The 26,335-nt window shown below is 39.9% G+C and overlaps 1 protein-coding gene across 2 annotated transcripts in view; it reads left to right on the top strand.

The window, feature by feature from the left end:
- Positions 1-430: 430 nt before the first annotated feature.
- PIK3C2A (phosphatidylinositol-4-phosphate 3-kinase catalytic subunit type 2 alpha) overlaps positions 431-26,335 on the top strand; it is a 50,039-nt gene continuing 24,134 nt past the window's right edge. The window contains exons 1-8 of one of the 2 annotated variants that reach the window (XM_030239987.2): positions 431-543; positions 11,859-13,033; positions 18,543-18,643; positions 20,319-20,476; positions 23,362-23,482; positions 24,114-24,225; positions 24,784-24,863; positions 24,977-25,040. In XM_030239987.2, coding sequence (XP_030095847.1) covers positions 11,924-13,033; positions 18,543-18,643; positions 20,319-20,476; positions 23,362-23,482; positions 24,114-24,225; positions 24,784-24,863; positions 24,977-25,040 — 1,746 coding nt within the window. In that variant the 5' untranslated portion in view covers positions 431-543; positions 11,859-11,923. Of the gene's footprint in view, positions 544-11,858; positions 13,034-18,536; positions 18,644-20,318; positions 20,477-23,361; positions 23,483-24,113; positions 24,226-24,783; positions 24,864-24,976; positions 25,041-26,335 lie in introns of both variants that reach the window. The other variant, XM_030239986.2, reaches the window with a different exon arrangement.

The raw sequence follows: 26,335 nt of genomic DNA, 5'->3' as shown, positions 1-26,335 counted from the left end.
AGCAAAATTCTGCGCTGCTCCAAACCACCGGGTCGTCCGCCGGCAGTCGCTGGAGATGTTCATCGCTGCAGCCCAGCCCCCCGTGCTGGGGGCTCCCCGGCTTCCCCAGCGTCCCCGCCGCGTCCCGGCCCTTCCCCCGCTGCCGGCGGCTGAGGAAGTCCATTGTGTCCGCGGCGCGGCTCCAGCCCCCCCGACGGACGTTTCTGGTGCGTTGGGCAAGTTCCCAGTCATGCCGAGCATTCTTGGGAAGATCGGGCGATAAGGGGAGGAAATGACGGAGAGTCACCCCAGCGCCACCCGGCCCCGCGGCCCCCCCACGGCCGCCCCGGCGGGACGGGCTCCTTGTGCGGGCCGGGGCGCGGCGGCGGCGGCGCGGGCTCAGGTGAGGCGGCCCCGGGGCCGGGCCCGGCGCAGCGCCCGCCCCGCCCTGCTCCGCCCCGCGCGGCCGGGCGGAAGTGAGCGCAGCGCGGCGGAGCGGGGGGAGCTGCCCGCAGCCTGGAGCGCTCCCGCCGGGAGCAGCAGGGACGAGGGGAAATGGCCGAGGTAGGCGCGGGGAGCCTCGGGGTTCGGGGCGAGCTGCGGGCCCCGCGCCGAGCCGACCCCGCCCTGCCGGGGGCCGCCCGCTCCGCTCCCCGCCGTGCCGCGCTTCGCCCGCCCCTCGCGGGGGTCGCCGCGACCCTCGGCCTCCGGGCGCTGCCGCCGCCGGCGCGGCCCTGACGCGGCCCCGGTCTGCCCGCGCTGCCGGGCGGCACCTGCGAGCGGCGGGCCCGGGCCCGGGGCAGCGCTGTCCGCACGGCCCGTCCCGTCCCGCGGCTCTGCGGGCTCCCCGAGCCGGGCGGCGGCGGCGCTGCCTGCGAGAAGCGCTTCCAGTCGGGAACTGCGCGTCTGGAGCGCTGGAGCGGCGCCGCTCGGGGCGCGGAGCCGTCCGGAGCTGCTGCCCGCGCTCCGCAGGTGCCGGAGGTGCTTTTTGGACCCGGCGGTGAAGTCTCCGGGGTGGCGGGGAGCTGTCACCGGCACGGAGCGGGGAGCTCGGGAGGTGCCCGGCGTAGGGGGCGCCTTGGCGGTCGCTGCAGACACCCGGCAGGTTTACGTTTCCTTTTTGTTCATCACCTTGTTGGCTTTGGACAGGATTCGCGCGTCCCGGGTTGGTGCTTTGCTGTGGTTCCAGAAAAAGTTGGATGTTTACAAAGCTCATCCCTAAACAGCTCTGCTGTTTCCTCCGGGAGCTTTGCCGATATTTCTAGCGATACGTGGAAGTTTGTGAGTGCCTTGCTGTTCTTGGCTCGGTCTAGCTTATTATTCTGTATCAACACAATAAAAAAGGTGCTCCTGCACCTTTGTTAGCACAAGTAACCTCCCACTTCAACTGTGCTGTTGTTGCGGGAAGGATGTGATAGCAAGATGCAGTCAGAAGCTTTGGGAAGAAAAGAAGTTTCTGGTGGTCTTTCTACTCATTGTATTACTTACTACAAGCCTGAAACTAGAGCATAGCACAGTTAAACTGATTTGGGGTAGAAGAAAGATGCAGAGTTTTTAGCCGATAACATTGCATGTTTAATGCAGATCTCATCCCAAAGGGAACTGAAAATGTAAGAAAAAATGTCTGATGTTTGTACAAGATGTTGTGCAATACTTGCTTTGAATATAAGCTGTGTTCCGAGTAGTAGTGATGGATGATTTATGAAGAATCCAAAGGGGAAGCAGAAATGGGGCAGGGGAAATGAAATCAGACAAAAGTATTTTTTTATATGGCTATGTTGGCTTTGAAGGCAGTTGTGTGCTTCATTTTCCCAACCCTAAGAGTGGCCTGTAAAAAACTTTATGTATCTGGGAGAAAGAGAAGTTGCTTAAATTGGCCTCACTTGGCACGTTTGTGGGAAGGGGAGAAAGGGATTATAATTCCCACCAAGTTCTGTTTGGGTTTTGGGGTTGTTCTTTTGTAAGAGCAAGCTGGAGCAAAACTGGTAAGAATAAGGGGACAGTGAAAGAAAGCTGTATAGAAGATAAAGGCAGAGGGAGAGAACACAAATACTGGAAGTTAAATGACCTTCTGGGGAGAAGGATCACAAACCAGACAAGCAATAGGTTGTTTAGTGTCTCATCTGCTTAAATGGTGTGCTGTATTTGAATACTATTTTACGTCTCTTAGAGATGATTGTTTATGAAAAATAAAAAGCAGATCTCAGGAAATATTTAATATTTTGATTGATTTAATAAAATAGATTTGTCTTAATTACAGTGCATTAGTAACCCTGATTTATGTACTTGAGGTTCCTCTTTCCTGTGGGTTATTGTTGTTGTCTCTGAGAACTCAAACATAAAGGTTCATGAGGACATATAATCATTGAATGGAAATTGATGATTTAGTGATTTTTGTCTGATTTGAGTTGCTCTCTGTGTACCAACAGAGAAAACTGAACACCTGAAATGGAAAATGATGCATTTCAAAATGTCAAGTAAAAAATTACTTTCTGATTCTGTGTTCCTTTGTTTCTTGCTTCTCAAACCAAATTGAAACTGGTGATATTTCTTCCTCAGTGTTGCTGTTGTATTTGCTGCCTAGCTGGAGACACTTGGATTAAAATGTTGTTTAAGGAATAAAAATGCTGAGGTGATGTTTTGGAAGGCTTTTTCTTGTTGTTGTCTTAGGCTTTGATGTGGGACCAAAACCAGACGGTATGGGGTTATTTAGAAAAATGAATGCTAGATTTGAATTTTATTAGAGAAGGCTTGCATGTTGTTTGTCTTTTAAACTCTTGAACAATCTTAAGGGTGCCTTATGGGAGCTTCAAAAATTGCAGTGAAGTAACACTGATGGGTAGGCCAGTTGAAGTCCAGCACTAAATGACATGACTAAAATTGATAAAATAAAACATCAGCCTTAAAGGCAATCAGATAAAGATCTTCCAGGTTTTTGTTTTAGAAGTAATGCCTTTTAGTGTCTTCAGTCAGTACAGAAATTATTTGGTGTTTATTTGTTTTCAGGGTAATACAACAAGTTTAAAATGAATGTTACACAAATGTAAGTTGTTTGCTTTATATGTGTAACTGTGTAACTGTGTAAACATATAGTTCTATTTTAAGTAGAACATGTGGATGTGTAATTAATTACCAGGACCAGGGTTCAGTCTTTATCATCAATAAAATTAGTCATCTAATACAGCATCATCCAGCACCTTGGTAGGCGAGGAGGTTGGTGTGATGTAACTTTGTGAGAAGAATGGTGAAGTTTTTCCTGACTGGTCAGGGAAGGGAAGGAGGAAATGTTTCAAAGTGTGCCAATAATGATAAACCTCACTTAAGCTATAAAAAGTTTAGAATGAAATGCTTTCGTCAATGCTCACATAAAAAAAAGTTATGAGAAGCATTACTTCTACAGTCTGTAACTGTAGAAATGCAGCCTGAAAGCATTTCCTTAGATTAAGCTGTCCAAGTGGTGGTCACTTCAGAGGGAAGAAATGGAAGTAGGAGGGAGAAGGTATGTCTGCATCTTTCATATAGCTTGTCATTTGAAGCTACAAACCAAACATCACTTACAAAAACCCAGCCACAGCTTGCAGTGTGTGGTGTGTGAGGACCTTGTGCTGTTTGTGCTAGGGGAATGTCTCTGGTTCAGATCTGGAGGTTGTTTAGTGCATGGTGACCCAGAGGAAATAATTAAGGTTGTAGGCTTCAGTGTTGTAGTTGATGTTTGTAAGGGACTGACCAAGAACATGTCATCAACAACTGATCTGATCTTCTGCCTAGGTTGTAGTCCCAGCAGAGGAGCAGAGCGTGGTGACAGTGCTCTTATATGGTGAGAGCTTATGGAAGTTTATCTGAGTTCAGCATCCACCTGAACAAATTCCTGATGAAAAAGTTCGTCAAGAGTCTTCATCTTAGAGAAGTTACCTCAGGATTCAGGAAGTACTTGAGTGCCAAATTAGTGGAGACTAGAAAGGTATTTTGAGGAAGTGTTTGTGTTGGTTTAGCTTTTTCCTATTTGCATTTCCAAAGCCACCTTTAGAGACGAGATAAGGAAGAGATGAACCTTTGGTCTGAGTGTAGCCACCCTGTTCAGGTCTCTACCTGTGTACTGTAAAAAAACCAAACCCAAACAAACCCTGTAATTGTTGAATCAATACATGTGATAAGCATTTAGTATTTTCTAATGGATAAAGCCCAGAGGTACACGTGAATGGTGCATTTCTTCTGTCAATTAGTAATCAGCAGTTCTGCTCCATCTCCTGTGAATATGAGGTGTGTGACTAAGAAGCATCTGCTGGTTATATCTGAAACTGTGCAAGTTTCCTGCCTGAGGGGAAACTCAGCTGCTGAAGCAAGTGGTGGAAATAATTTGGCTACTGCAGCAGAATTGCATTAGGTTAGACTGGTAGGGTGCTACTAATACAGTGATACAGAGTTAGGTCTGGGCCACAGCTGAGGTGTCTGTTTCCTCCCCATGCATGTTTTTGATGATGTTTTGTTGAAGGTGTATATTGTGCACTGCTGCACAGTGAATAAAATAGGATCTCTGTGGGGGAGAGTTGTTTTCATCTCCCTGTGCTAGCAGCCTCTTGCATCATGAGCCTCCTGCATTTTGCTGTGTTTTCAATGTTTTGTGACATTAGGAGGATGTCTGCAGGGCTTACTTCATGCACATAATTTAGATTTTAACATGGTTCTGTCCCTATGTTGCAAAATATTATAGAAGTACGTGGAAGGTGTTTGGGCATCTCTGCTGTGGTAATTAAAGCAGACAGCACAGCTGTTTCTTTCCTCTTTCTCCGTTCTACCTACACTAGACACTTTCTGTAGTTTTGATAAAATTGGATATGTAGTTTTAAATGTTGTCTGTCTTCTGTTTAGTACCACTGGGATCAGGATTAATGCAAGTACTAGTTTATCTACATGCTCCAGGTAATTTGTTATGCTCTGCTGGGGTCAGGCCCCACACTGCATGAATAACTAAGGTCCCTTCCAGCTTTAATTGTTCCATGAAAGTGATATTCCAGAATAAAATTACTTTGCAAGTCAGGAATTACTGCACCAGTTATTCAGCTGGGGAATCAAAATATTTGGGACAATGACCTCACTTAAAGAATAGGAAAAAGCCTTCCCTTAAGCCAGCAGCTAATGTTGATTCTGTGTGAAAGTTTGTATTGCCTGAGTGTTTTCAAGTAGCCTTTGAAAAGCAGGATTGGTGGAGTGACTGTGTACGTCAGGGTGACGTGGAGAAAAGCACCACTTGGGAGGTGACTGTAGAGCAAGGGAACCAGTACAAAGGTTTTAAAAGCAGGCTTTTGAAGCAGGAGGAGTGGAACTGAAAGCATTATTCTGTAAGGAGAAACATTGCAACAGAACTAGAATTCCTAGCCTTTGTCAAACAATGAGGGTAATAAGCTTGGCTGTAAGGCATGGAAAAAACTATCTTGGCCAAGTGCATGGGAATGAGACAGCCTGGGATGCCATCAGTTTCATTCTTGCTCTTTTCTGGTACCTGCACCCAGAAAATGCTGGGCAGGAACAGAATAGGAGGATGCTATTAAAGAGCTGAGAACAGGATAGGGAGAAATACAGGGAGGAAAAGTTTGGTGAGTAGTTCTACCACTGATGAAGCCCATTCCAGGCTTCCTGGTGATTTGTGTCTTCTGCTGATTGGCTTTAAGGACTTCTTGCCATGATTCAATCATTGGTAAAGTTTATCCTGGTGATAAATCTGCAGTGTCCAGTTGTATGAGCTCATGCTGCAGTTTTCTTCTAGCTGTGACACCCAGTGTTCTTGGCAGGGTCAAGGTTTTTGTTTTTATGGAATTCAGTTATCTTTATGACCCCCATCTCTTAACAGAACTAAGTGGAGTGGTGGTTAGGTTCAAAATTTGAGCAGAAATGTGCTGAGTAAACCTACAAACCTGCTGTACCAATCTGCATGTACCCACATCTACTGATGGAAGGGCTTGCAGTGGCCAGTGGTGCAGAGCATTGCAGGGAAGAGTGTGGACATGGGAAACATGCCCTGAGATCTGGCTGGAACATCATTACAGATGCATCCATGCTTTGTCTCTCTTGAAACATTGATCAAAACCTGAAGATTCAAGTTTAACAACACCTGCAAAGTGTGCCACATCTACTAATGATCCTCTGCACAGTGTTTTGGGTAAGAATTGATTTCAATAGTTCATAAATTTTTATAAGCAGTGAAATAGCTGAGGTTGGATTTTTCAAGGGATTTGTTGCTGATGTTGAAAGACCTTAAAAGCTGAGACTTCCTGTTCTAGTGCTAAAAACATCCTATTCTTGCCTAGCCCTTGAGATCAAAGGTTTTGTGATGAAATTGTACTTTTTAGGCGTCAATGAAATTTCAAAATCAGAGTGAAGAGATGCGGTTCCTGCTTAGGTATTTATGATCTGAATTATTTGAGCAAAACAAGTGAGATGAGTGTTGGTTCATGGTTTGTGCCTAATTAAAGATTGCAGTTTTATTTGAGCTAGTGAAATTGTCTTTGAAGGTTCTATAGATATGAGCTGAAACAAAACAGATTCAATTTTCTGGTGAACTGTGTTAATCTCATTTGTAAGGAAGCACTTGCTAATTTCAATAAAATGACTGGATTAGAGAAGCTACTAAGTTTTTAGTGGAAAGATAGTGTGATGGAACTGTATAGCTTTAACACTGACCTTTCAGAACTGTTTGTTGTTGAGAAACCCCCAGTTTAAACCTAGCATTATTTAAAAAGAATAACAGCTTTACTTCAAGAAGTCGTGTCATGACTTCTTGTGCTCAGTTTTTTTCTCAGTTTGTAGCAATCTGAATGCATCTGGCAGAGAGGGCTTCTGAACATCAAAGTTCCTGTGACTTTTTCCTTTCTTTTTTTGCTAAGAAGTTTTCCTGCTGTGGCAAATGTCTGGCTATGAATTCCTTTGCAGATGATTAATATTTTCCACAGTATATTACTGCTGTCACATTTTGCTAAGTTTTCCCTGGTTTCCCATAAAACTGCTACTGTCTCTGGTATGCAGGCAAGATTTGTTAATTCCTAAGTTAGCTATGATCCAATGTGAGGCAAATGCTTCAAATATTTTTATTTTTGGTTTCTTTAATGGCAAAATAACCTCAAAGTTACTTTGAAAATTGCACTTGTTTTGAGGAAGCACTGGCCACTGTATGCCAGAGCCTTACTTTATAAGGAATGCAGGAAATGGCCTGACTTGTTATCATTGCTTCTGTATTTAGTGCTTGGACTCCAGGGAATTCATGTGCACTGATTTCTGATAGCTGTAAAGTACTTCTTGTGAAGAAATTAGCAAATAATATGTTCTGTGCTTGCGTAGAACAAATTATAAATAGGGTATTACAAGCCTTGGGTGCTTTAGAAAAGAAAGCTGTGCAACTCATCTGGAATAGAGAAGAATGGTGACATGTACATGAGCAGATGGTGAGATTACCTCTGCTTAAGGTAAAACGATTTATGTCTGCTGAAGTCATCCCTTGCTCATTAAGATAGGAAACTAATTTTGCTTTTGGGAGTCTTTGTCCTGGTGGAGATGTATGTCCTGTATTGGTTCCCTGAATCTCCTTACCAGAAAACTATAAATTCCTTATTGGAAAGAAATTTCTTCCTGCTTCCATTTTATCTATTTGCAAAACTAGTGCTTTTTTTTTTTTTTTTTTTTTTTTTTAATTTAAGCCTAAATGAAAATCTGATTTGCAGTTCAGTTCCATTCCATGTAGAGGCTTTGTTCTGAAGGAGATGGTCAGACATCTTGCAGTTTCTTGGTTCTTGAGTATTAATAAGTTTTCTTGCTGTTTTGTTTTTTTTAATAGTATTTTACTCATCTAAAAGAATGAGTGATGTGCAATACTCAAAATTATATAACAATGCACAGGTACTTGAGTGATCAGATTAACTTCAGGTTCTAAACACATTTATGTATAATTGATACCAAGGAAGTGCTGCTCTTGCAGAAACTCTGCTAGACCAGAGCCAAAGGGGTCTGCAGACTGCTGTCAGATCACAGCTGGTTGAGAAGGAAAAGACTGCTCCAAATTAGTGAAATTTGACTGCAAGAGACGTTACCCTTGGTCAGGGCTGTAGATAAAAGGTGTGGTTGAGTTTTTAGACCCACTTTGAAAGGAAGCAGGTGAGGTTCTGCTAGAGCAGTGGAAATGTGGTGACTTCACCCAAATATGCATGTGTCTCTTTAATTTCAAAGTTAGGGGACAGGTAAGTGGTGAAGGGGATTGTTTTATCACTTCTGAATTTCTGTTATAATCCCTTCAATTGCTTCTGGCTTTCCTTTAAAAATAAATGAAATGTTTCTCACGTTCTTAGAGTGCTTGGCAAGAGGAGCACTCTTGAAGGTGAACAGATTGACAGCTGAAAACTGATTATTACTGTTACTTAAAATAGTGTGCAGCAGCTCAGATGAGAGCAGTCCTAGCTCTGTAAAGATCACTTCTGGGTCTTCAGTGACCTCCAGTTGTTGCAAACTTCTGGTGAGTTCCTATAGCTTGGTCAGTAGTGGTTCAAGATTCCAGGATTTGAATTGAAACTTATTTTTCTGAGTGTTTGAGGAGTTCCCTGCTGATAGATGATCCTGATGGAATTTGCCCTTCTCTTTGTAAATGTTGGAGAAGTTTAAATTCTGCTCACTCTCTGCCTTTGAACTTAAATGGCAGCAAAGTAAGAGGTTCAAAGGGAAGCTAAACTTACGTGAAAAAGTTAACTAATGCTGCATGGTTAGCATTTAAAAGGAGGTCTGTCAGTATTTTAATCATGCTTATGTCTAGGGAGCTTTTCTTCTGATGTGTTATATGAATTTGCAGCTTAGAACTGGCATGCAGGATGAAGTTTTGCCAAAAATATTGCAATTTCATGAGATTTTTTTGTATCAGGTTTTTTTTTAATGTCAAACTGTTTGAAAAAAACCTGCAGTCTGCTTATGAAATTTGATAGAAATTTATACACTGACTTTAGGAGTTTCCCAAGGACAGGACTTAAATACAGCAATCATATTACGTGTATGTATGCTGTTGAGGCTGTCTTACAAAGAATAAGGCTGAAATTCAATTTTTCAGATAACCTCTAACAATAACCTTCTATCTTGAGTGCTGGAAGTCAGTGGATTTGTCAGTACAAGTGTGCTGTCATAAACTGACTGAAATACAGCCCTGTAATGTGCAATTGTGAGATAAACAAGCAGTTAGTGCATGACTGGGATTCTCTAGATGTTGTGAGTGAAGGTGCTGTGGTAGCTGTGCCCCATGATTCTGAGAGCTAAGGAATGTGTGTTTATCTGCAGTTGTGACTTTGTGGAACAGTGACTCCTCTTGTGAACAGGAGACTCCTTGGTGATATGGAGGTCAAAGCCGTTGATTTCAGCAGACAAATAAGGCTTTTTTTTTTTTCTTTTAAGAGCTGGTTGTTGTTTTTATGTAAATACTTTGAAGATTGTATAATTATTTTTTTTTCGTCTGCTAAAGAAAAAAATCACTTGTAATTATCAAACAGCACCTGAATGGATTGATAATCTTGTAAGTTGTAGCCCAAGCAGTTCTGAATAGTCTTGGAAAGTATGATTCTATTTTATTTTTTTGAATAAAGTTCAGGGAAAAGTCCAGCTGCTCTTTAGAATCCTTAGGCAACAGCAACACTCTGAGAACTTCAAACTGCACTTACCTCAGGCTGCTGCTTTTGGAAAAGCCAAGTAGGAATTCTCAAGAGGACTTTGTAAGTTAGGGTGTTCTTGCATCTAGAAATCTGACATAGCATTTTAACCCAGCTGTAAGTTAATGAAGAGATTAAAGCCAGCTTAGCTTTCTAGACAGTCTGAGAAGGTGGTGTCAAGTATATTAGGATATTATATGTGGCTGTAGGCTTAGAGCATCTACAAAATACTCAGTACATCTTCAGGAGAAGTTTCAGTAAGATTGTCCTGCTGAATAATAATTGAAGGCCACATTTGTGCCATTAATGGCACCAGAAACCTACATTGTCTGTAAAGGAGCCCAGCAAAGTAGTTTTGGGTTTTTAAAATTTATTTCCTGATTATGTTTTATGCTGAGCTCTGGAGATAGGAAGCAGACAGGGCAAGACTTCTTCCTAATGGCAATATTTATGGCTTTAATGGGTGTCAAACTCTGCTGCTTCATATACTGTACAGGAGAGGCTCTGGTGTCCACTTTTCTTCTGTAGACTTCATCTGTGTTGAGTATTTACATCATTATCCTGTGGCTTGATTCATACCTGTAACTTCCAAAGCTCCTCCTTTATGACTTTATCCCCCAAGACTTGAGTTGTGTGGTTTTCAGGGTTTTATAATTCTGCTAGTCTGTCACTGCTTCAGTCTTTCTGAAGACATCCTCTTTTGTGTAAATCTTGTCTGGGTAATTGTAGCATCATTTCTGATTTAATTTTGCTTTGTGAAGGGTTTCACTTGGATTTGTCTTCAGACTGAGCTGAAATGTATAGAACCTCTTATAAAGATGTCTGTCCTTCACACTAGAAGCCATTGAAATGAAGTAGATAAAACAAAAGCTTAGCCAGACTTAAAGAATTTCAAGAATCTGTTATAAATCTGCTAAGAATCTTGCTGTCTGTGTGGGGAGTCCAGAGAAATACAGTCACTTTGTTTGAAGCCCATCTCACTGGTTTGATTAAAAAAAAAACCCTGTCTAAAATCCAAACCCTTCTAATGGGTGTGAATTGAAAGAGAACATAAGGAATTTTGAGTTATCTGCCTTATTTGCTGCAGAGAATTCTTAATTTGTAGATTAGTGCATGATTTAAACCCTGAATGATTTTCATCTATAAGGCTCATCTAGTTCAGTGAAACTGTGTTTTAATGAGGATTGCTGATTATGTAAGCCTCCTAGCAGAAACTCATTATTCCTGATTTTTATCTTGCTGCTCAGTGTGCATACTGGCTGTTGCTGGAAGACATCTTATCTCCTGAGCTCAGACCCTGCTGTGTGCAAAAAGCTGCAGAATAAAATAGAAATAATGCTGAAAAATAACAAAAGTTCTTGTGGTAATCTCTTGCAAGATTATTTTAATAAAGAATCTGCATAGATATTGATTGTGGTGAATATGGGAAGTTGTATCATAGTCCTAAACACAAGACTGGAGTTGGAGAAATGTAAAATAACATTTTATTGGTGGAGGCCTTAAGAAAAAGTGACCTTTTGGAGTTTCTTTCCTTACCTAGTAGTGAGTGACGCTTCCTGTAAAGGGCTGCTAAAGAGATTAGTCAATGAGCAGCTGTACTTAAATAGCTTATTTTGCTTGTCCAAGAAATATCATTTCATAGACATTATTTTTCTTGTTAAGAGGGTAAAGTACAATATTTTCCAAAGGATGAGAGGTCCTTCAGTGTCGTTATGACTGTTCCAATCATGGTACAGCAGTTTGAAAGGTCTGGTTTTGTAATCTAGTGAAGTAAGGTGGAAGTCCTCTTGATAATGTGCTTTATCAATGCTATATTTGTACAGTCTTTAGAATGACTTCTACTCCCAAGATTGCACCTGTGTAATTGTTCCAGTCTGAAAACCGCTACCTACCTGCAGGTGCCTTTTGTGTAGCCTTGGGTCCAGTGGTGCAAAAAGCAACCAAGTGCTTACTAGCACCAGTGGGCAGAGTAAGAAAAATCAGTGGGTCTTGCATAATTCAGTGACCATGAATTTATTTATGTGGCTTCTTTTTAAGGTTGACACTCCCTCCCCTCAAATAAACAAAAATTGGCCTCTTCAGAATTTTACATCCTTGGTTTCTGAAGGACACGTGCCACTCTGTCAGCTGGTGGTGTGTGGCAGTAGTTGTCCATGTATGATCCATGTATGATTTCTTCCATGTGTTTCTAATGTTTCATTTCCTTTTCAGGTCTGCTAAATCCGCTCTGAAGCCAAGGGTGGACAACCAGTGCAAGGGAAGTGTTGCTGCTGTACATGGACATCTGCTCCTGCGGCATGGCCCAGATATCCAGCAGCAATGGATTCAAACAGCGCTCCTCACCTTCTCTGGCAGCCCCAAGGGCAAAAGATGTGGACAAAGAGGAGGCACTGCAGATGGAAGCTGAGGCGTTAGCCAAGATGCAGAAAGAGAGAGGTATAGCTGGTAATAAACAAACCTTTCATTCTTTAAGCAGCCCCAGACAAAAAGCACAGACTCATAACAAGCAGGACCATGATCTCATGGTGTTTCCAGAGGCTGATGCCAAGAGCATGGAAGATAAACTAAGTACCATTGACATAGAGAAGCTTACTCATGCTGAACTAGAGAAACTGCTGCTGGATGACAATTTTGAATCCAGTAAAGTACCTACGTTACCAGCAAGTCCTATTTTGAGCCCATCTGTGTCTTCACAATTTTATCTTGGGCCCACGGGTCAGAGGAGACAGTGGACACCTGGAATACCAGCACCTGTGACATGCACTTTACCTGCTATTTACACCTCAGCTTCTTACACAAAACAGACTGGTGTATTTCAGAATGGATTCCATCCAAGTATGTCATCCTATCCCCCTAGAGAGCCTATTTATCTTGGTCTTCCTAGACAGTCACAATACATTTCCTACCCCCTGGCAGCTACCACACCTTTCCATCCACACGGAGGCCTACCTTTATACCCTCCAGTGCTCACACCAGAAATGGCAAAAGTATTTGACAAAATTGCAAGCACTTCTGAGTTCCTGAGGAACGGGAGGTCGAGCACAGACCTAGAGATGACTTCCATAAAGTCTGCAGTGTCCAACCTGCCAGCCTCAGAGAGCTGTGGGGATGTCAGTAAATTCGACTGGCTGGATTTGGATCCTCTGAGTAAACCAAAAGTGGACACTGTGGAGACTCTAAACAAGGCAGAGGGTGATGGAGAGAGGCCTTCAAGTATGACTGCTGAAGATCCCTGGGATGCTGTTCTTTTGGAAGAAAAGCTGTTAGTAAATTGTCATCTGGAAAGAAAGGTTAATGGGAAATCTTCTGGAGCCACAGTCACAAGGAGTCAGTCCTTAAACATGAGAACAACTCAGCTTGCAAAGTTACAGGGCCAAACATCACAGGTATGTCAATCAGTATCTTGAAATTGCAGTATAACAGTGAAGCTTAATGACAATATTTAAAGACACTTGAAGGTCTCTTATTTATTTTATGTGTATTACTTGGCTTGAGCAGTGACCAAATAATGTGATGTTATGACATATGGATTAGTGCTATTCAGAAAATTGAACAATACTACTGAATTATCTCCCAAAATACCTTTGCCCTTGTGTAATCCTTCCATAGTTACTGGAGAAATTGCTGGTTTTCAATTCAACACTCCAGTAAGAAATAGAAATAATACTCAGCACAACAAAGTGTCTAAATCACATTGATAAATATTTCAATTTTATGAGCAATTTCACATGATACTGTGAAATAAAAAGGTGGGAGGCTAAACACTGAAAGTTTTATCTTGCCTTTTACAAGACCACAATAATTTTCTTTTGTAGGTAGAAAGCTTTCCTTCTGTGTAGAAATGCTAGACAGAACTTTTGTTTTTGTGCTGGGTGGTAGAGTGGCTGTTGGGTCAGAAACACTGTACTGCTTTAGGAGAAGGTAAACCACGTTTGTGTGATGTTACTTTTATCAGGCAGGGCAAGAAATGTTTGAGAGATTCTTCTCTAGGATCACTTTAACAAAACCTTGAAAACCAAACTCTGAGCAGGGGCTTTAGTTATGGCACTCCTGTCTTTGAGCATGGAGCACATGCAGTTTGTGTCAAAAGCAAACTGTGCAGCAGGTGATCAATACTGTCACAGTCTCACCTGCTTCATTACACCCCATTAGGGCATCCTGCTTTTTCCTAAGTCCAGTAAAAGAACTGTAGGTTATTTAACTTTTCCTATACTTTTAATTCTTTCTGTAATAATTCCACCACAAAAAAAACCCCAAAAAAAAACCAAAAAAAAAAACCAAAAAAAAAAAACCACATTGTGTTTTGAAATATTAGTCAGCTCACTAGAAAGTGGATATGAATACTTCTGGGTTTTGGGGTTTCTTTGGAGGAGTGCAAAGAATAAAAGAGAAGTGGAGAAGTTTTCAGTGGAAAAGCCAGCACCCTGGCAAGTGTGATAATGGCCAAAAAAATTGTATTTGTAGAAACTGGTTAGAAAATGGGAATTAAATTATTTGTTTGCTTTGGAGACTTTAGCTTACAGCTGTTTTAAATCTTATGTGTTGTTTTTTTAGGTGTTTTTAATAGGCCAGAGACATGCCATAAAAAACCAACTGTTATCACTCAAGGATACTTTCCAAATAATTCCTTATATCTTCCCTCCCCACTTCCAAGCTGGAGGAGGTTTTTTTCTCAGAAATAGGAATATTTACTAGACTGTGGCCTAAACGGCTGTGTAAATTTCCATGGAAATGAAATTTTTGGCCCCTCATTTAAAGGATTTCCTGTTTTTTCTGGGTTAGGTGTCAGTATTCTGCCAAAACTTCAATAGAAGGCCAATGGAGAAAGAAGAAAAACCACCCTGAAACCCAAAAAATCCATTTATCTCTGGTTTTGTGCTATGTGTACAGCTCTTGGGTCTGACTTAATTTCCTCCCCCCCCCCCACTTGCTGTTGAGCTGTGATACTTTAACTCTGTTATTTAGTAGTATTTGGAGAGGCATGTAAATTTGGGCTCTACAGCAGTTTGCTTCTCAGTTTGCTTTCTCACCTGGTGATGTGTTTGTCACATTTTTCAGTCACCAGTTTTTCAGTGCTGGTTGGTTGGCTGTAATTAACTCCTGGCTAATAACTGGGCTGCAGTGGATCAGTGCATCTCACATGGTGTCTGTAGGAAGTAATGTTTGAATGTTGCTGAATCAAATCTTTACACATTCCAGGTTTTTTCAAGAATATAGGATTTCAAAGGGTCTTTCCTGTTGATAAGGTCCAGTCTCCTGCTATTTGCATGTCATGTACTGACTACTGGTTCATAAATGAAGTTCAAGCTCTGCCTTCACATGTGGTCTTTTCTTCCTGCCACTTTTGATTTAAAGGCTGTTCCAGCTCCTCCTCATCAGTCATCTGATTTTCAGCAGAACACATTTGTAACCAGCTCTTAGCAAATGTTCTTTCAGGATGGAACAGCAGGTACTTAAGATGAAAGAATCATTTTGATATTTACCTCAACATGTTACAAGAGATGGTGACTTTCTGTCAGCTTTCACTGCAAGCTCTGTGTGAGAGCTTCTCTTTGCTTTTTTATGTTTTTGAAGATGACTTATGAGAATTTTAGCTGTCTGTGTGAGAGCACAGGGTACCACGTGCCTTGTACATCAGCAATAAACCCTCATTACAGGCAGGGCCATCCTGCTTGGTACTCTTTTATTTATGATAGCACCACAACAGCAATTTTGTAGGCAATTAATTTTTAAGTCACCATCTTTTTCAAACAAGTTCTCAGTTTGTAGCAGACTTCTGCAGTGAATGCCCAGTTGAAGGTCTGAGATTTACTTTGCACTTTTGCTCCTCCACTAATGTTTTGGCATCACACTCCAGTTCTAGCCTGTGTTATGAAGGTAGGTGATGATACAAGACTGAGTTACCAGGATTGTTTCTGCTGAGTTATTAAAGAAGAAATAAATACATTTAAAGATAAGTCTCTCAATTGGATATACTTGAAATATAACCTGGATAGTCTCTCTTTTGCCTATCCTTTGTTTCTACTTTATTTTCTGGTTGAAATAATTTTCTACTTGGTATAATAAGAAGCTGAGTTATGTAGCCTCTACGTTCTGGCAGTTTTCTTGTATTTTACCCAATTTACCCAGGTTTTTTTGTTCTTCAAAGTATATTTTTAAGTCTTACATCTTAACAAGTCGGGATCATTCCCCCCACACCGTTCCTGCAAAACTCAGTCTTGCTGCACCTTAAGAAAAAATATTAGTATTTTGATTCTATCAAACCTTATCACTATCTGTTTAATGCCTGAATCAATAGGTTGCTTTGTTTTGGTGAAGTATCTATTTGTATCTGTTCTTATTTTTGCCTATTTTATGTATATATTCATATTTGATGTAACTATACATTTAGTATTCCCCCTTAAATACTTCAGTGTTTGTCACTCATTTCTGAAAGCAGAGGCATAATGCATCATTTTATCTTTTTTCATGTGTTGTTTTCTCTTGCTTTCCACAGAGCTGCTGAGTATTGTGACTTCGTATACTCACAGAATTTTATTGAACTTGACTTTTTGTTAGTTTATTGGGGTTTGGGTTTGTTTGTCATTGTTCAGATTAATTGTATTTACAGATCACTTCTATTTTTGCAGCCTGTGCTGACATGAACTATTTATCTCATTTGGCCTGAACTCCTTTCTTTCAAGTTATTTCCTGTTTGACTGATAGCTTTTGCACCTCCCAGAGTGGCCCAAGTGGAAGTTACAGAAATTCAAATTTTACTTGTTGCTCAAAACCCATCTGAGTCCAGTGGGATTAAATAGAATTCTTAGTTTTTCAGAGCTTGTTGTCCTGAAATTATTTTCCCAAAAGTGATGAAAAGTTGATGTTGAAGTTCAGCTGAAAATAAGGAGGTGTTTGCTGTTCTTAATTTTCCACCAGGAGGTCTTTTCCATCATTACATATTTTTAATGACATGAGGTTTCTCTCCTTAGCCAACTGTGACCCTGAGGTGAACCATGGATAACCAAATCTGTTTTTTTCTTTGCTCATTAGATTAGAATTTATTGTTAACCCTGGCTAATCTTGCATGTGTTGACATGCCTTGCTAGTTCCCCAAACTTTGAATTTAACAGTAGAATAACCTGCAAATTTTTCTGTAAGGAATTCAAAAGTGTCACATAGTGGCATAAAGTGGTGTTTCATCACTGGTGTGACTTTATTTAAGCAGGCCCCTTGTTTAATGCTTTCATCCTATTTGTAGTATTCCTTAAAGAGTTTTTGAATAGAATTTAACATCTGTAGATGCAGCTTCTTGATTTGCAGTGGCTGAGTTTGGTGTTGAGTGCCAGCCAGCAGGTGACTAACCTCCCTCAGGGGTATTGGCCTTTCCCTGGGTATGTTCCCTGCCTCTCTCCTTGTGATTTTTGGTGGTGGTGCCAGTGCTTAGAGAGTGTGTTTACAGATACAGCTGCACAGCTTAGCAGGACTTGTGAGGTTGCCCAGAATTTTTATGTGATAGAACTTGTCTGAGATGTTACAATAAAAGAACCTGTTTAAATTTAAGGAATTATGCATGCTCATTTCAAAGTTTGTGGCTTTACAGCTTCCTGTTCTGATTGTCTCCTGTGGTATGGCTAATCCCCAATTACACAGAATTTGCCCTTTTGACTGATCAGTGTTCATGTAACCAATATTTTAGCTGAAATAACTAGGTTTAAGTGCAATTCAGGTGGCAATTATAGGTTGCATCTCTTCCAAGTTTATGCTGTACTGCTTAAAGAAGTTAATTTGAAGGGAAAAAAGTGCTCAAAGGAAAAGACCTGACAGTATGTGGCTCTCTCAGATTTGACCCCTTTTCTGAGAGTCTAATTTAACTATATTGTCTGATACACTCTAATGAAATTAGCTGACTACTTGGGCTCATAATTAATAACCCACATACTAATTAATTTATTCAAATATGAATAAATTGTGGTGATTTTCAGTACAATTGTAGTGCAGTCTGCTTTTTCCTGGCCTTGTGGTTGGATTAAAGGTTTCTATAAGCATTTTAAGATCTTGGGGTGAAAGATGTAACTGGTCTTGTAACTTACTCCAGGGAGGATCTGGCAGGAGCTTCACAAATCCTTCAGCCTAGGGGTGGCTGCTATACCATGGACAGCTGAGTTTCACTGGTTATTCCAACTTTTCTCTGCTTTTTGCTCACTCCAGCTTTTGTATGGATGTGTTGTGAATTGGATCAGAAAAGAGATACAGATTTAAAATCTGCTGCAGTTCTGTGTTTGTTGTTTTGGTTTTTAAAGTTTATTAGAGTTTGCTGTTTGAAAGTGCAGCTCTCTTTTAGCAGTTGATTTTTGAGTTGCATACCTTAAAGATTGTGGTTTACAGTTTTGGGAGGTGATGGGAGCATTTTGCATAAGGAATTAAAACAGTGATAAGTTGATTCCATGGGGTTAGTTGTAAATTTCATTCTGAATACTATTTCCTTCCAATGTTCAACTTGCATTTTCCTGCTTTGTAGGAAGAGAGAATCATGGGCACCAGTGATATGTAGTGGTTCTTTCTGGAACTATGCTGAATTTGAATTGCAGAACTGGAGGAAAAATGTGCTTTTTCTCCAGCTGTGGTTCAAATCCAAATGGAAGAGGTCACTTCTGAGAGCTCAGGAACTGCTTGCAACTTAATATTAAGTGATAATGATGCTGGCAAATAAATGACCTGCTGTCAAGGAGCCACTGCTCCAGTGAATCTATACTTTTCAAGTTAGTAGTGATACATGGTTTTCTCCATGTAGAAATAGACATAAAACTAATAGTAAACCTCAGGTTCATGAAAAGCTGTCATCTGCATGTGGCTTTGCTGGCTTTAGGAATATGTTTGCAGCTATTTAAATCCTGTATTATCTTTGAGTTGCAGAAAGACAATGGGACCACTGGCACGCTGACAGAAAACGTGCTTCTCCAAGCAATTGAAGGGCAGAATCAAGAGCTGTCAGCTTTTTCTGAAGCAGTCACAAAGTAAGAAATGGCTGAATATGAATTAACTTTTAGAAGAGGAAAAAAAAAAAGCCTAAATGATTCATTTACAGTTAGCTTGACAGGAACAGTCTATATTTTTTTTTCTTGATGGGATAGATTTCAGTATGTATCCTTTTTCCTTTTCTTATCTCAGTTTTTCCTGGCTTTGTCCTGGTTTGTTTATTTTTTTTTTTAAGAATGCAACAGAATTGTTAAGATCTACTAAGATTATTATATTATCATATGTTTGTTTATTTTTTTTCAAGAATACAACAGAATTGTTAAGATCTACTAAGATTATTATATTATCATATGTCCTCTTTCTTGTTTTGGTCCTGTGGCTCTCACTTTTTGTTGTTTTTATCCTTTTTATCCTCAAAGTATTTTTCTTTGTCTCATTGTTTTTTCATTAAAATTTCTGTTGAAAGAGTTTAAAGTCTTTTTTTTTTCTTTTTAGCTGAGACACTCACAATGTCCTATCACTCTGTGGATTTCCAACCTTTAAATGCTATTATTTTTGTTTCTTCCACAACCGGAATTCTGTAACATAAAGCCTTTAAACTTGTCTCTGCCTTTATCCCTAAAAGTCAAGTGAAGTTTCTTAAAGGTTGTGTGGGATTTTTTTCTTACTGCCACAATTTATTGAGATTATTTTGTTGTGTTTTTCTTACTACAAACTACTCTTGCCTTTTTTACTTCTGAGATCAAATTTCAAGAAATAATTGGAGGATATAGAGATCTATGTTTTTTTTAAAAGCAGGAATGTTTGTGAAATGAAAACTCCACAAAAAAAAAAAAATCATATTTATGGGAAACTTACTGATGATGATTAGGACAAAGCTCACATAGGATAGGCTTGTTGCAACACTTTCTGGTTAAATCTAATTGTTAGCCTTTCTTTCAAGACCCAGTGTTTAAAATACTGATGGGCTTTCAACTGGACAGCTCTTGCTGGAGGATCTTGCTATTGTCCAGAATCAAGATGATGAAATAAATTATCCTTATAGAGTAGTTCTGTTCTTAATCTCCTATAATATTACTTAGAAATTGGCAGAAGTTTAAGGTTAAATTATTTTATCCATGTTAAATAGCAGAAGTTTAAAAGCAGCTTTTAAAGTATGGCTTATTCACTTGTAGGTAAACAAGGTTCTGTGCTGCTTGTGTCCTAAATAAAAGCCTTTACCTCAATTAAAGCCTCTTCCTCAACTTCCATAGCTTGGAATAGGTACCTTGGAATAGCTACCTTCTGCATGGTATCTAAATTCAGATTAGACTTCTGAAAGTTGAAATGTGAAGAGGCTTGTTGTTCTTTTTTTTTTTATTTTTTTTTTCAAACTAACTTTTCTAAAATACTGTGGATTACCTTTTAAAGAACTATTTTAGAGCTTCTGCAGAAGTTGAATATGTCCTGCAAGAATTGACCTATTAAACATTTTAAGCTATGTGGAAAACCTGCCTAATTATACACATAAGAGTTTTTTCCTATCTAACTACTAGTTGTATAATTATTGTGGGCAATGTCCTGTTGAGAGTAGAAAAAATAAATGGTGCTTTGCACATGCAATTTAGGTAGAGAGCCAAAGGTAGTCTTTACTGTTCTGCCTTGTGGTTATTACCATGTTATTTTGCTTTAGTCTTGGCCTTCTCCATTGCAATGTTTCTTCTCTTCTTCCAGACTGAGGACCAAGTTTCCTTGTACTGATCAGCAAACAAACCCAGGTTTTGTGCTGAGTCCAATCATGCTGCAAAGAAATATAAGTGGGGAGAGTGCCAGTATCAAGGTTTCAATAGAAATCGAAGAATTCCAGCAGCCAGTAACTTTCACATGTGATGGTATGTTCCTGCTTCTTGAGTTGAGTTTGCTTGTGAAAGGCTGAAAACTCAGCCCAGGACAATGCCTTGCAGTTTTTGTAATCCCTGGGTCTCAGGGACAGGAGTTCAGGAGTTGTTTGTGGGAAATGTGGAAAAGGGAACTGGGGAAAGGACTATTTCTGGGTCAGTGCCTCCATCAGAAAATATTTAGAGGTTAACAAACTGAAATATTGATTGTAAAAAGGGAAAGTCCAGCAAACCTCCTCTGTCCATAGCTGGATAGAATAAAACAGTTTTTCAAGACATTTTACTTTATAGTTATTGAGGGGATAATGATACCAGGACTGAGATTTTTAATGTTTAATTTTCATTTCAACACTAATATATTTTAAAACAAATTTTTGTAGGCGATCTGAAAATTCATGCAAACTGCTGCTGGAGAATAGGAATAAACACTGAAACTATATATTACTTGCCTTCAATACATGCTTAGGAACACAAACACTAAAATAATACTGTTGCATGTGCCACAACTGGCTGTCCCAGTTTTGTGGGTAGCCAGGAATATTGGTTTGGGGTGGACCTTTGAGGTTTGCCTGGTTGTACTACATAAATTCATATTCTCTGTGCAGTCTTGACTGCACAGTGGTTTTATTTGTAACTGCATGCTGTCAACTTCTGGCAGTTCTGGCTGATAAAATAACTGGTAATAAACTTTTTTGCCTTTATGCTTCTGTCACTTGTGAGGGTTAACATGTGGATCTCAACTTCTCACAGTGTAGATGGTTCAGAGCTGGTTGTTCTCAAAATACCTGGAGTTTTTCTGTTACTCACATGACCTTGCTGCTCTGTTGGAAAAACAAGCTCTCAGTGCATCAGGGTTTTCATTCTATATTCATTTGCTGGACCTTACATTTATTCTGTGGTGACTTAATAATCTTTTGTTAAGAAATGAGGTGGACTGTAAATATAGCCTAGGAAGGGTTTCTGCACTTAATCCTTAAGACTGCACTTTGCTAATATTACAGGCTTAATCCTTTCCTACAGAAGGCTTTGGTAGGATAACTGAAATGTTAGGACTTCAGCCCTTTATTTCTGGTTTTTTTTGTGACTAGCTTAGCATGTGTTTTGTGTCCTAACCCAACATACTTTCTTCTTAACACTTTTTACTCCCATTTTGCTGAAACTAATCACAGTTAAACTACTTGTCTTCCATAGCTGGTGAAGGGTGGGTATGTGACCAGTAATGAGAGTATGTAAAGTTATTCTCTACCTTCAGTTCCTTCTCTTCTTGGTCAAATTGCTACATACCTTGGCATCCTGTTGCTAGAGCTGCTTTACTTCAGTGTGGCTTTCAGTCTTGCTCAGAAGGAGATGCAGCCTCTCAGTGCTCTGACAGCTGTTTGTAGAAAGGACTCAGGAGGGAAATGGATGAACTTTAGAGCTTATTTGGATTCATTTTGCATTCATTTATTAAACTTTGCATGGAAGTTTGCTCTGTCTGAGCAAACATTGTGTGTCAGCAAGAAATTAATGTCTTTGAATAAGATGTAGGGCAGAGAAAAGGTGGTAACATCTTTGTAGTTTTCATAGAGCTGACAGACCTTTGGCAGTGCAGCCTGTGAGTACAGCACAGAAACTATCCCTGCATGAACTATCACTGCATCTTTTTTCTTTATCAACTCCCAGATATCTTTTCTGCTGAAGGTAGTACAGTCATTTCACCCAATAATAAGTTAAACAGTCTTAACGACTTCAATGTTTCTGAATTTATACTTCCCATCATTGCTTGTTCTTGAATTTCACAGTTATTCTTCATATGTACTCATACACATCTATGCTTGTAATAATAAATCATTTCTTAATGAGATGAAGCACATGTGTTATCTTGTGGAAAATATTGTGGCATTACCTCTCTGTATCCACCATAGTAGTAACATTTCTTTAAAAAAAATTTGAGAAAATCAGGAAGGTCCCTGGAGTGGGAAAAAAACCACTCTGTGAAGCTACTGGCAAAATATAAAATTGCTTTTATACAACAGGTTTTTTACAGAATTATGAGGCACTTTGATATTATTTGCAAATGATTTGAATGAGATAATCAGAAACTAGGTAGGGAGGGCTAGGGAGCATTTTGTATTTAGGCATTTGTTTCATTCAAACTTATCTGTATTTTTAGTTGGTGACAGCTGGTGGCTGTGGGGGAATGGATTTTGGGTTTGACTGGGATTATTTTTTTGCTCTGTAGATGCTGGAGGGAAAAGAGACTTTTCCAAAAAGCATTTGAAGCCTGATGCAAAAGTACTGGTAGCTAAGAGCTGCAGTTTGCACAGGCTTGGTGATGCTTACTGAGATCTGTTCTGTACTGACTAGAAACTTCTCTGGACAAGTGGAAAGGAAAAAGGGGAAAAGACTTTGAGTAGGATTTGCCTCAGCTGCAGCTGATATTCAGTTCCTCAAAAGCCAAGCAAAGAGAGGAGTTCAATCTCCAAGTCTTCAGATAGTGTTTTTTAAACTGAAAGTGCCTCTGGGATCACTTACCTATTTGAAGTCCTTGCTAAATAGGGCAAATTTATAATAAAATTTAAACAAAGAAAGTAAATATCTATCCTCAGTCCTGCAGACTGTGTTTGTACTTCTGGTTAAGTGACTACACTGTATCCTAATTTTTAAAGATTTTTTGGGGCTTTTTATAATGGCAGTCAAATTTCATGAGGTACCTTTCTTTGTGGGAGAAAAGTGAAGATGTCAGATGATGAAATTTAGGTGATAATAGAAATGTGAAAGTCTTCTCTACAAGTATAAAAATCAATTTCATTAAACAGCTACAATTTGTGAGTGAAGAGTAGTTAATATCACTCGCTATAGATTTGTATTTAACTTTTAGATATAATTTCTTTAAACAGTGAGTTCCCCTGTTGAGCTCATAATAATGCAGGCACTTTGCTGGGTGCATGATGACTTGAATGAAGTGGACATTGGCAGCTATATCCTGAAAGTCTGTGGCCAAGAAGAAGTTTTACAGAAGTAAGCAAACTCTTTTTCATTAATACTTAATTTCATGCTTTTTTTGTGACACAGTTACTAGAAAGTGTATCTCTGGTGATTAAATGTGTGAAAGAAACCTTAAAAATGAAAGGGAGTCACTCTTTGCACAAAGATCAGAAGTTTTTGGAGTTGCTTTGGGATACAGCAAAGTAGGTTGTCATCAGCTCTGTTCTAATGCAAATGCATGGTTCTAGACCATTTCTGTATTGTAGCTTTTGACCACTCTTCAAATCTCAGAAACTGAAAAAAAAAAAAAAAAAAGATAAACTGTTTTCTAATAAAAGTTGTGGTTTGCAGGGTTTTATTTGTTTCTTGGTTTGATTTTTGGTTTGGTTCTTTTTGTTGTATTTTTTTCTCCAAAAGCAATGGTTTAAAAAGCCCCATTCTGGGTTAGAACGTTTGGTTTCAGTGTGGTTAGGAGCTTTAGCACAAGTGCAGGTATCTGCAATAATGTATCAAAACTTGTGCAGAAGTAAAAATCAGACCAAGGATGGCGTGGAGCTCGATTCACCATTGCCTTACTTCATGGCAACAGGTTGCCTGGAATATTAGGTGTGATTTTTGGGCAAGCAGTGCTTTGGTAGTGACTGTGCCTGCTTTTGTTTCTCAGCAAGCACTGCATAGGAAGTCACGAGTACATCCAGAGCTGCCGCAAGTGGGACACGGACATCAGCCTGCAGCTCCTGACCCACAGCGCGATCTGCAGCGACCTGGCACGGACTGTGAGTGCTCCTGCTCTGCAGGGGCTGCTGGGCCCTGACCTCCTGGTGTGACTGACACATCAGCATGCCTGCCTGCTGTGGGAAATGCTATCCTCTTATCTTGCCAGGAAGTGAAATACTTTACTGAGTTTTCACAAGGCAAATTACATAACTATGGGTAATGCCTCTTCCTACAACCAAGTATTTTATACCTAGGAAAGGTGTGCTAGCAGTGGGACTAAACTTGAGGCTTGAAAAAGAAGGAACAAATTTCAGAGTTAAATAAAAGTTGGGAGCAATTTTTGAGAAGAGTTTAATAAAGGATGTATCAGGCCATCAAAGAGGAAGGAAGGAGTATCTGGTATCTGCATCGTTGGGCACTTGATGGCTGTTCCTTCCCTCTGTCCCCATGTGAACACATTTCACAGGCTATTAAGTAGTTATTTCTTTTTCCCATTGAAGAGATCACCTTGTATGTTTCCCCTTCAACACCCCAGGTGTTAGTAATTAATTCTCTAAAACAGTCTGCATGTTATAGAAAGGTGAGAACTTGACTTAGTAGCTCATATTTTGTTGCAGGAAGATGATGACAGGACACCTGTACATCTAACCAAACACCTCTACAAAGTAGAAAAGCCCTTCAGAGAACCTATCATAAGGTAATGTTTTGTGGTTATTTTAATAATCAAGTGCTGATCACTGCTGAATCCCTAACCAAGGTGGTGTTCTGTTCTGTGCTTGTACTTGTGTTCAAGAGTTTTATTTCTTGCAGGTCTTCCATTGAAGAGCTTCTTGAGGTGTATCACAAGCAAGTTAACATAGCCCTTAAGAATGAGGTAAGGTTTATTGCTGAACCAAAAGTAGCCTGACCAAAGTCACTGGTGAGGTAGCTGGCAGAAAGACTTGCAGGTTTTCTTGGGGAAACTGAAAATCTGAGCAAGCTGTCAGATGTGAAATTATAATCAGGGGTATTTAGATTTCTGTTCTTCTTTTCTTCCTGGCTTTTCTTGATATCTGTTACCTGGTAATCACAACTAGAAATGTATCTTCCAAGTAGGTCCTGGGGTGCAAAATAACCTCTGCCCCAAACATGCTGCAAGAGGTTAATTCAGGAGAGTAAGGAAGAGGTCTGAATTCTGACCATGGCTGTTATTGACAGCCATAAAGGATGTATTTACTAACAGATAAAAATCTGCATGATAGAGAGCAGGAATAGCTGTGTACAATGGGAGTTAGAATTGAAGCGGGTTTGGAACATACAAGGAAGTTCTACACAAAGCATAATAATGTTTTATTCTGCTTTATTCAATTAATTTAAAATACCCTGTCAAAAATGTGTCTATTTCAGTGTATGACAGGTAGCTTAAAGCAGCTTGGATATTAAATAGTTTAGAGTAATATGCCATCTGCAAAAGCTTATGGATACAACCTGCTCATTTCTCAAAGGAGAAGCTGCTTTTAACTGCTGATAGTAATGTAACTTGGAGTTTTAAATGCTTAAACACTAGATAACTGTGTTTCTTAACCAGCCTTGAAAGGAATGACTTAATTGCAGTACTTTTCATTTCCACTATGTTTGTTTGCCTCTCCAGGAATGCAGGCCTGAACAAGCTGCTGTCTGCTATTTCCATACTCCCTTAATATTATTTAATTCCCTTGCTGGTGATTCACCACGTTCTCAAGGGTGGTTTTGAACACAGTCTTTTTGTAGAGGAGTGAGCTGTTACTGCTCCCTGCCATGGTGGTGCTTTTGTTGCTTTGCTCTTGCAGCTGCTTCAGCTTCTTTGTTTAGCTGTGATTTCACAGGCTGAGATGAGGAATGCAAAACATCTCGATTCAGATTTGTGTTCTACCCTTTGCTGAGCTTGTAGGAAATGGAGCTTTTTGAGGTTGGGAGATGTATTTTGTAGGTGGTGATGATTAGGTCCAAATAGCAGCAGTTCTGCATTTGAATTTTTTACTGCAGGAAGTGAATTCCTTTACATATTCAGTAGCTGAAGATTGCTAATCCAAGTGAAGAAGGGTGCTCCATAAATAATTTGCACGTGGGCTTTGATTTCACATTGTTGAATATTCTGAAGATTATCAGTTGTCTTTTTATTGAGATTTGAGAGCCTGTGAGGAAAATAGC

This window comes from Serinus canaria, chromosome 5 (genome assembly GCF_022539315.1).
Source record: "Serinus canaria isolate serCan28SL12 chromosome 5, serCan2020, whole genome shotgun sequence".
NCBI lineage: Eukaryota > Metazoa > Chordata > Aves > Passeriformes > Fringillidae > Serinus > Serinus canaria.
Note: the sequence above shows the minus strand (reverse complement) of the source record. Positions and strands in the feature narration are given on the sequence as shown.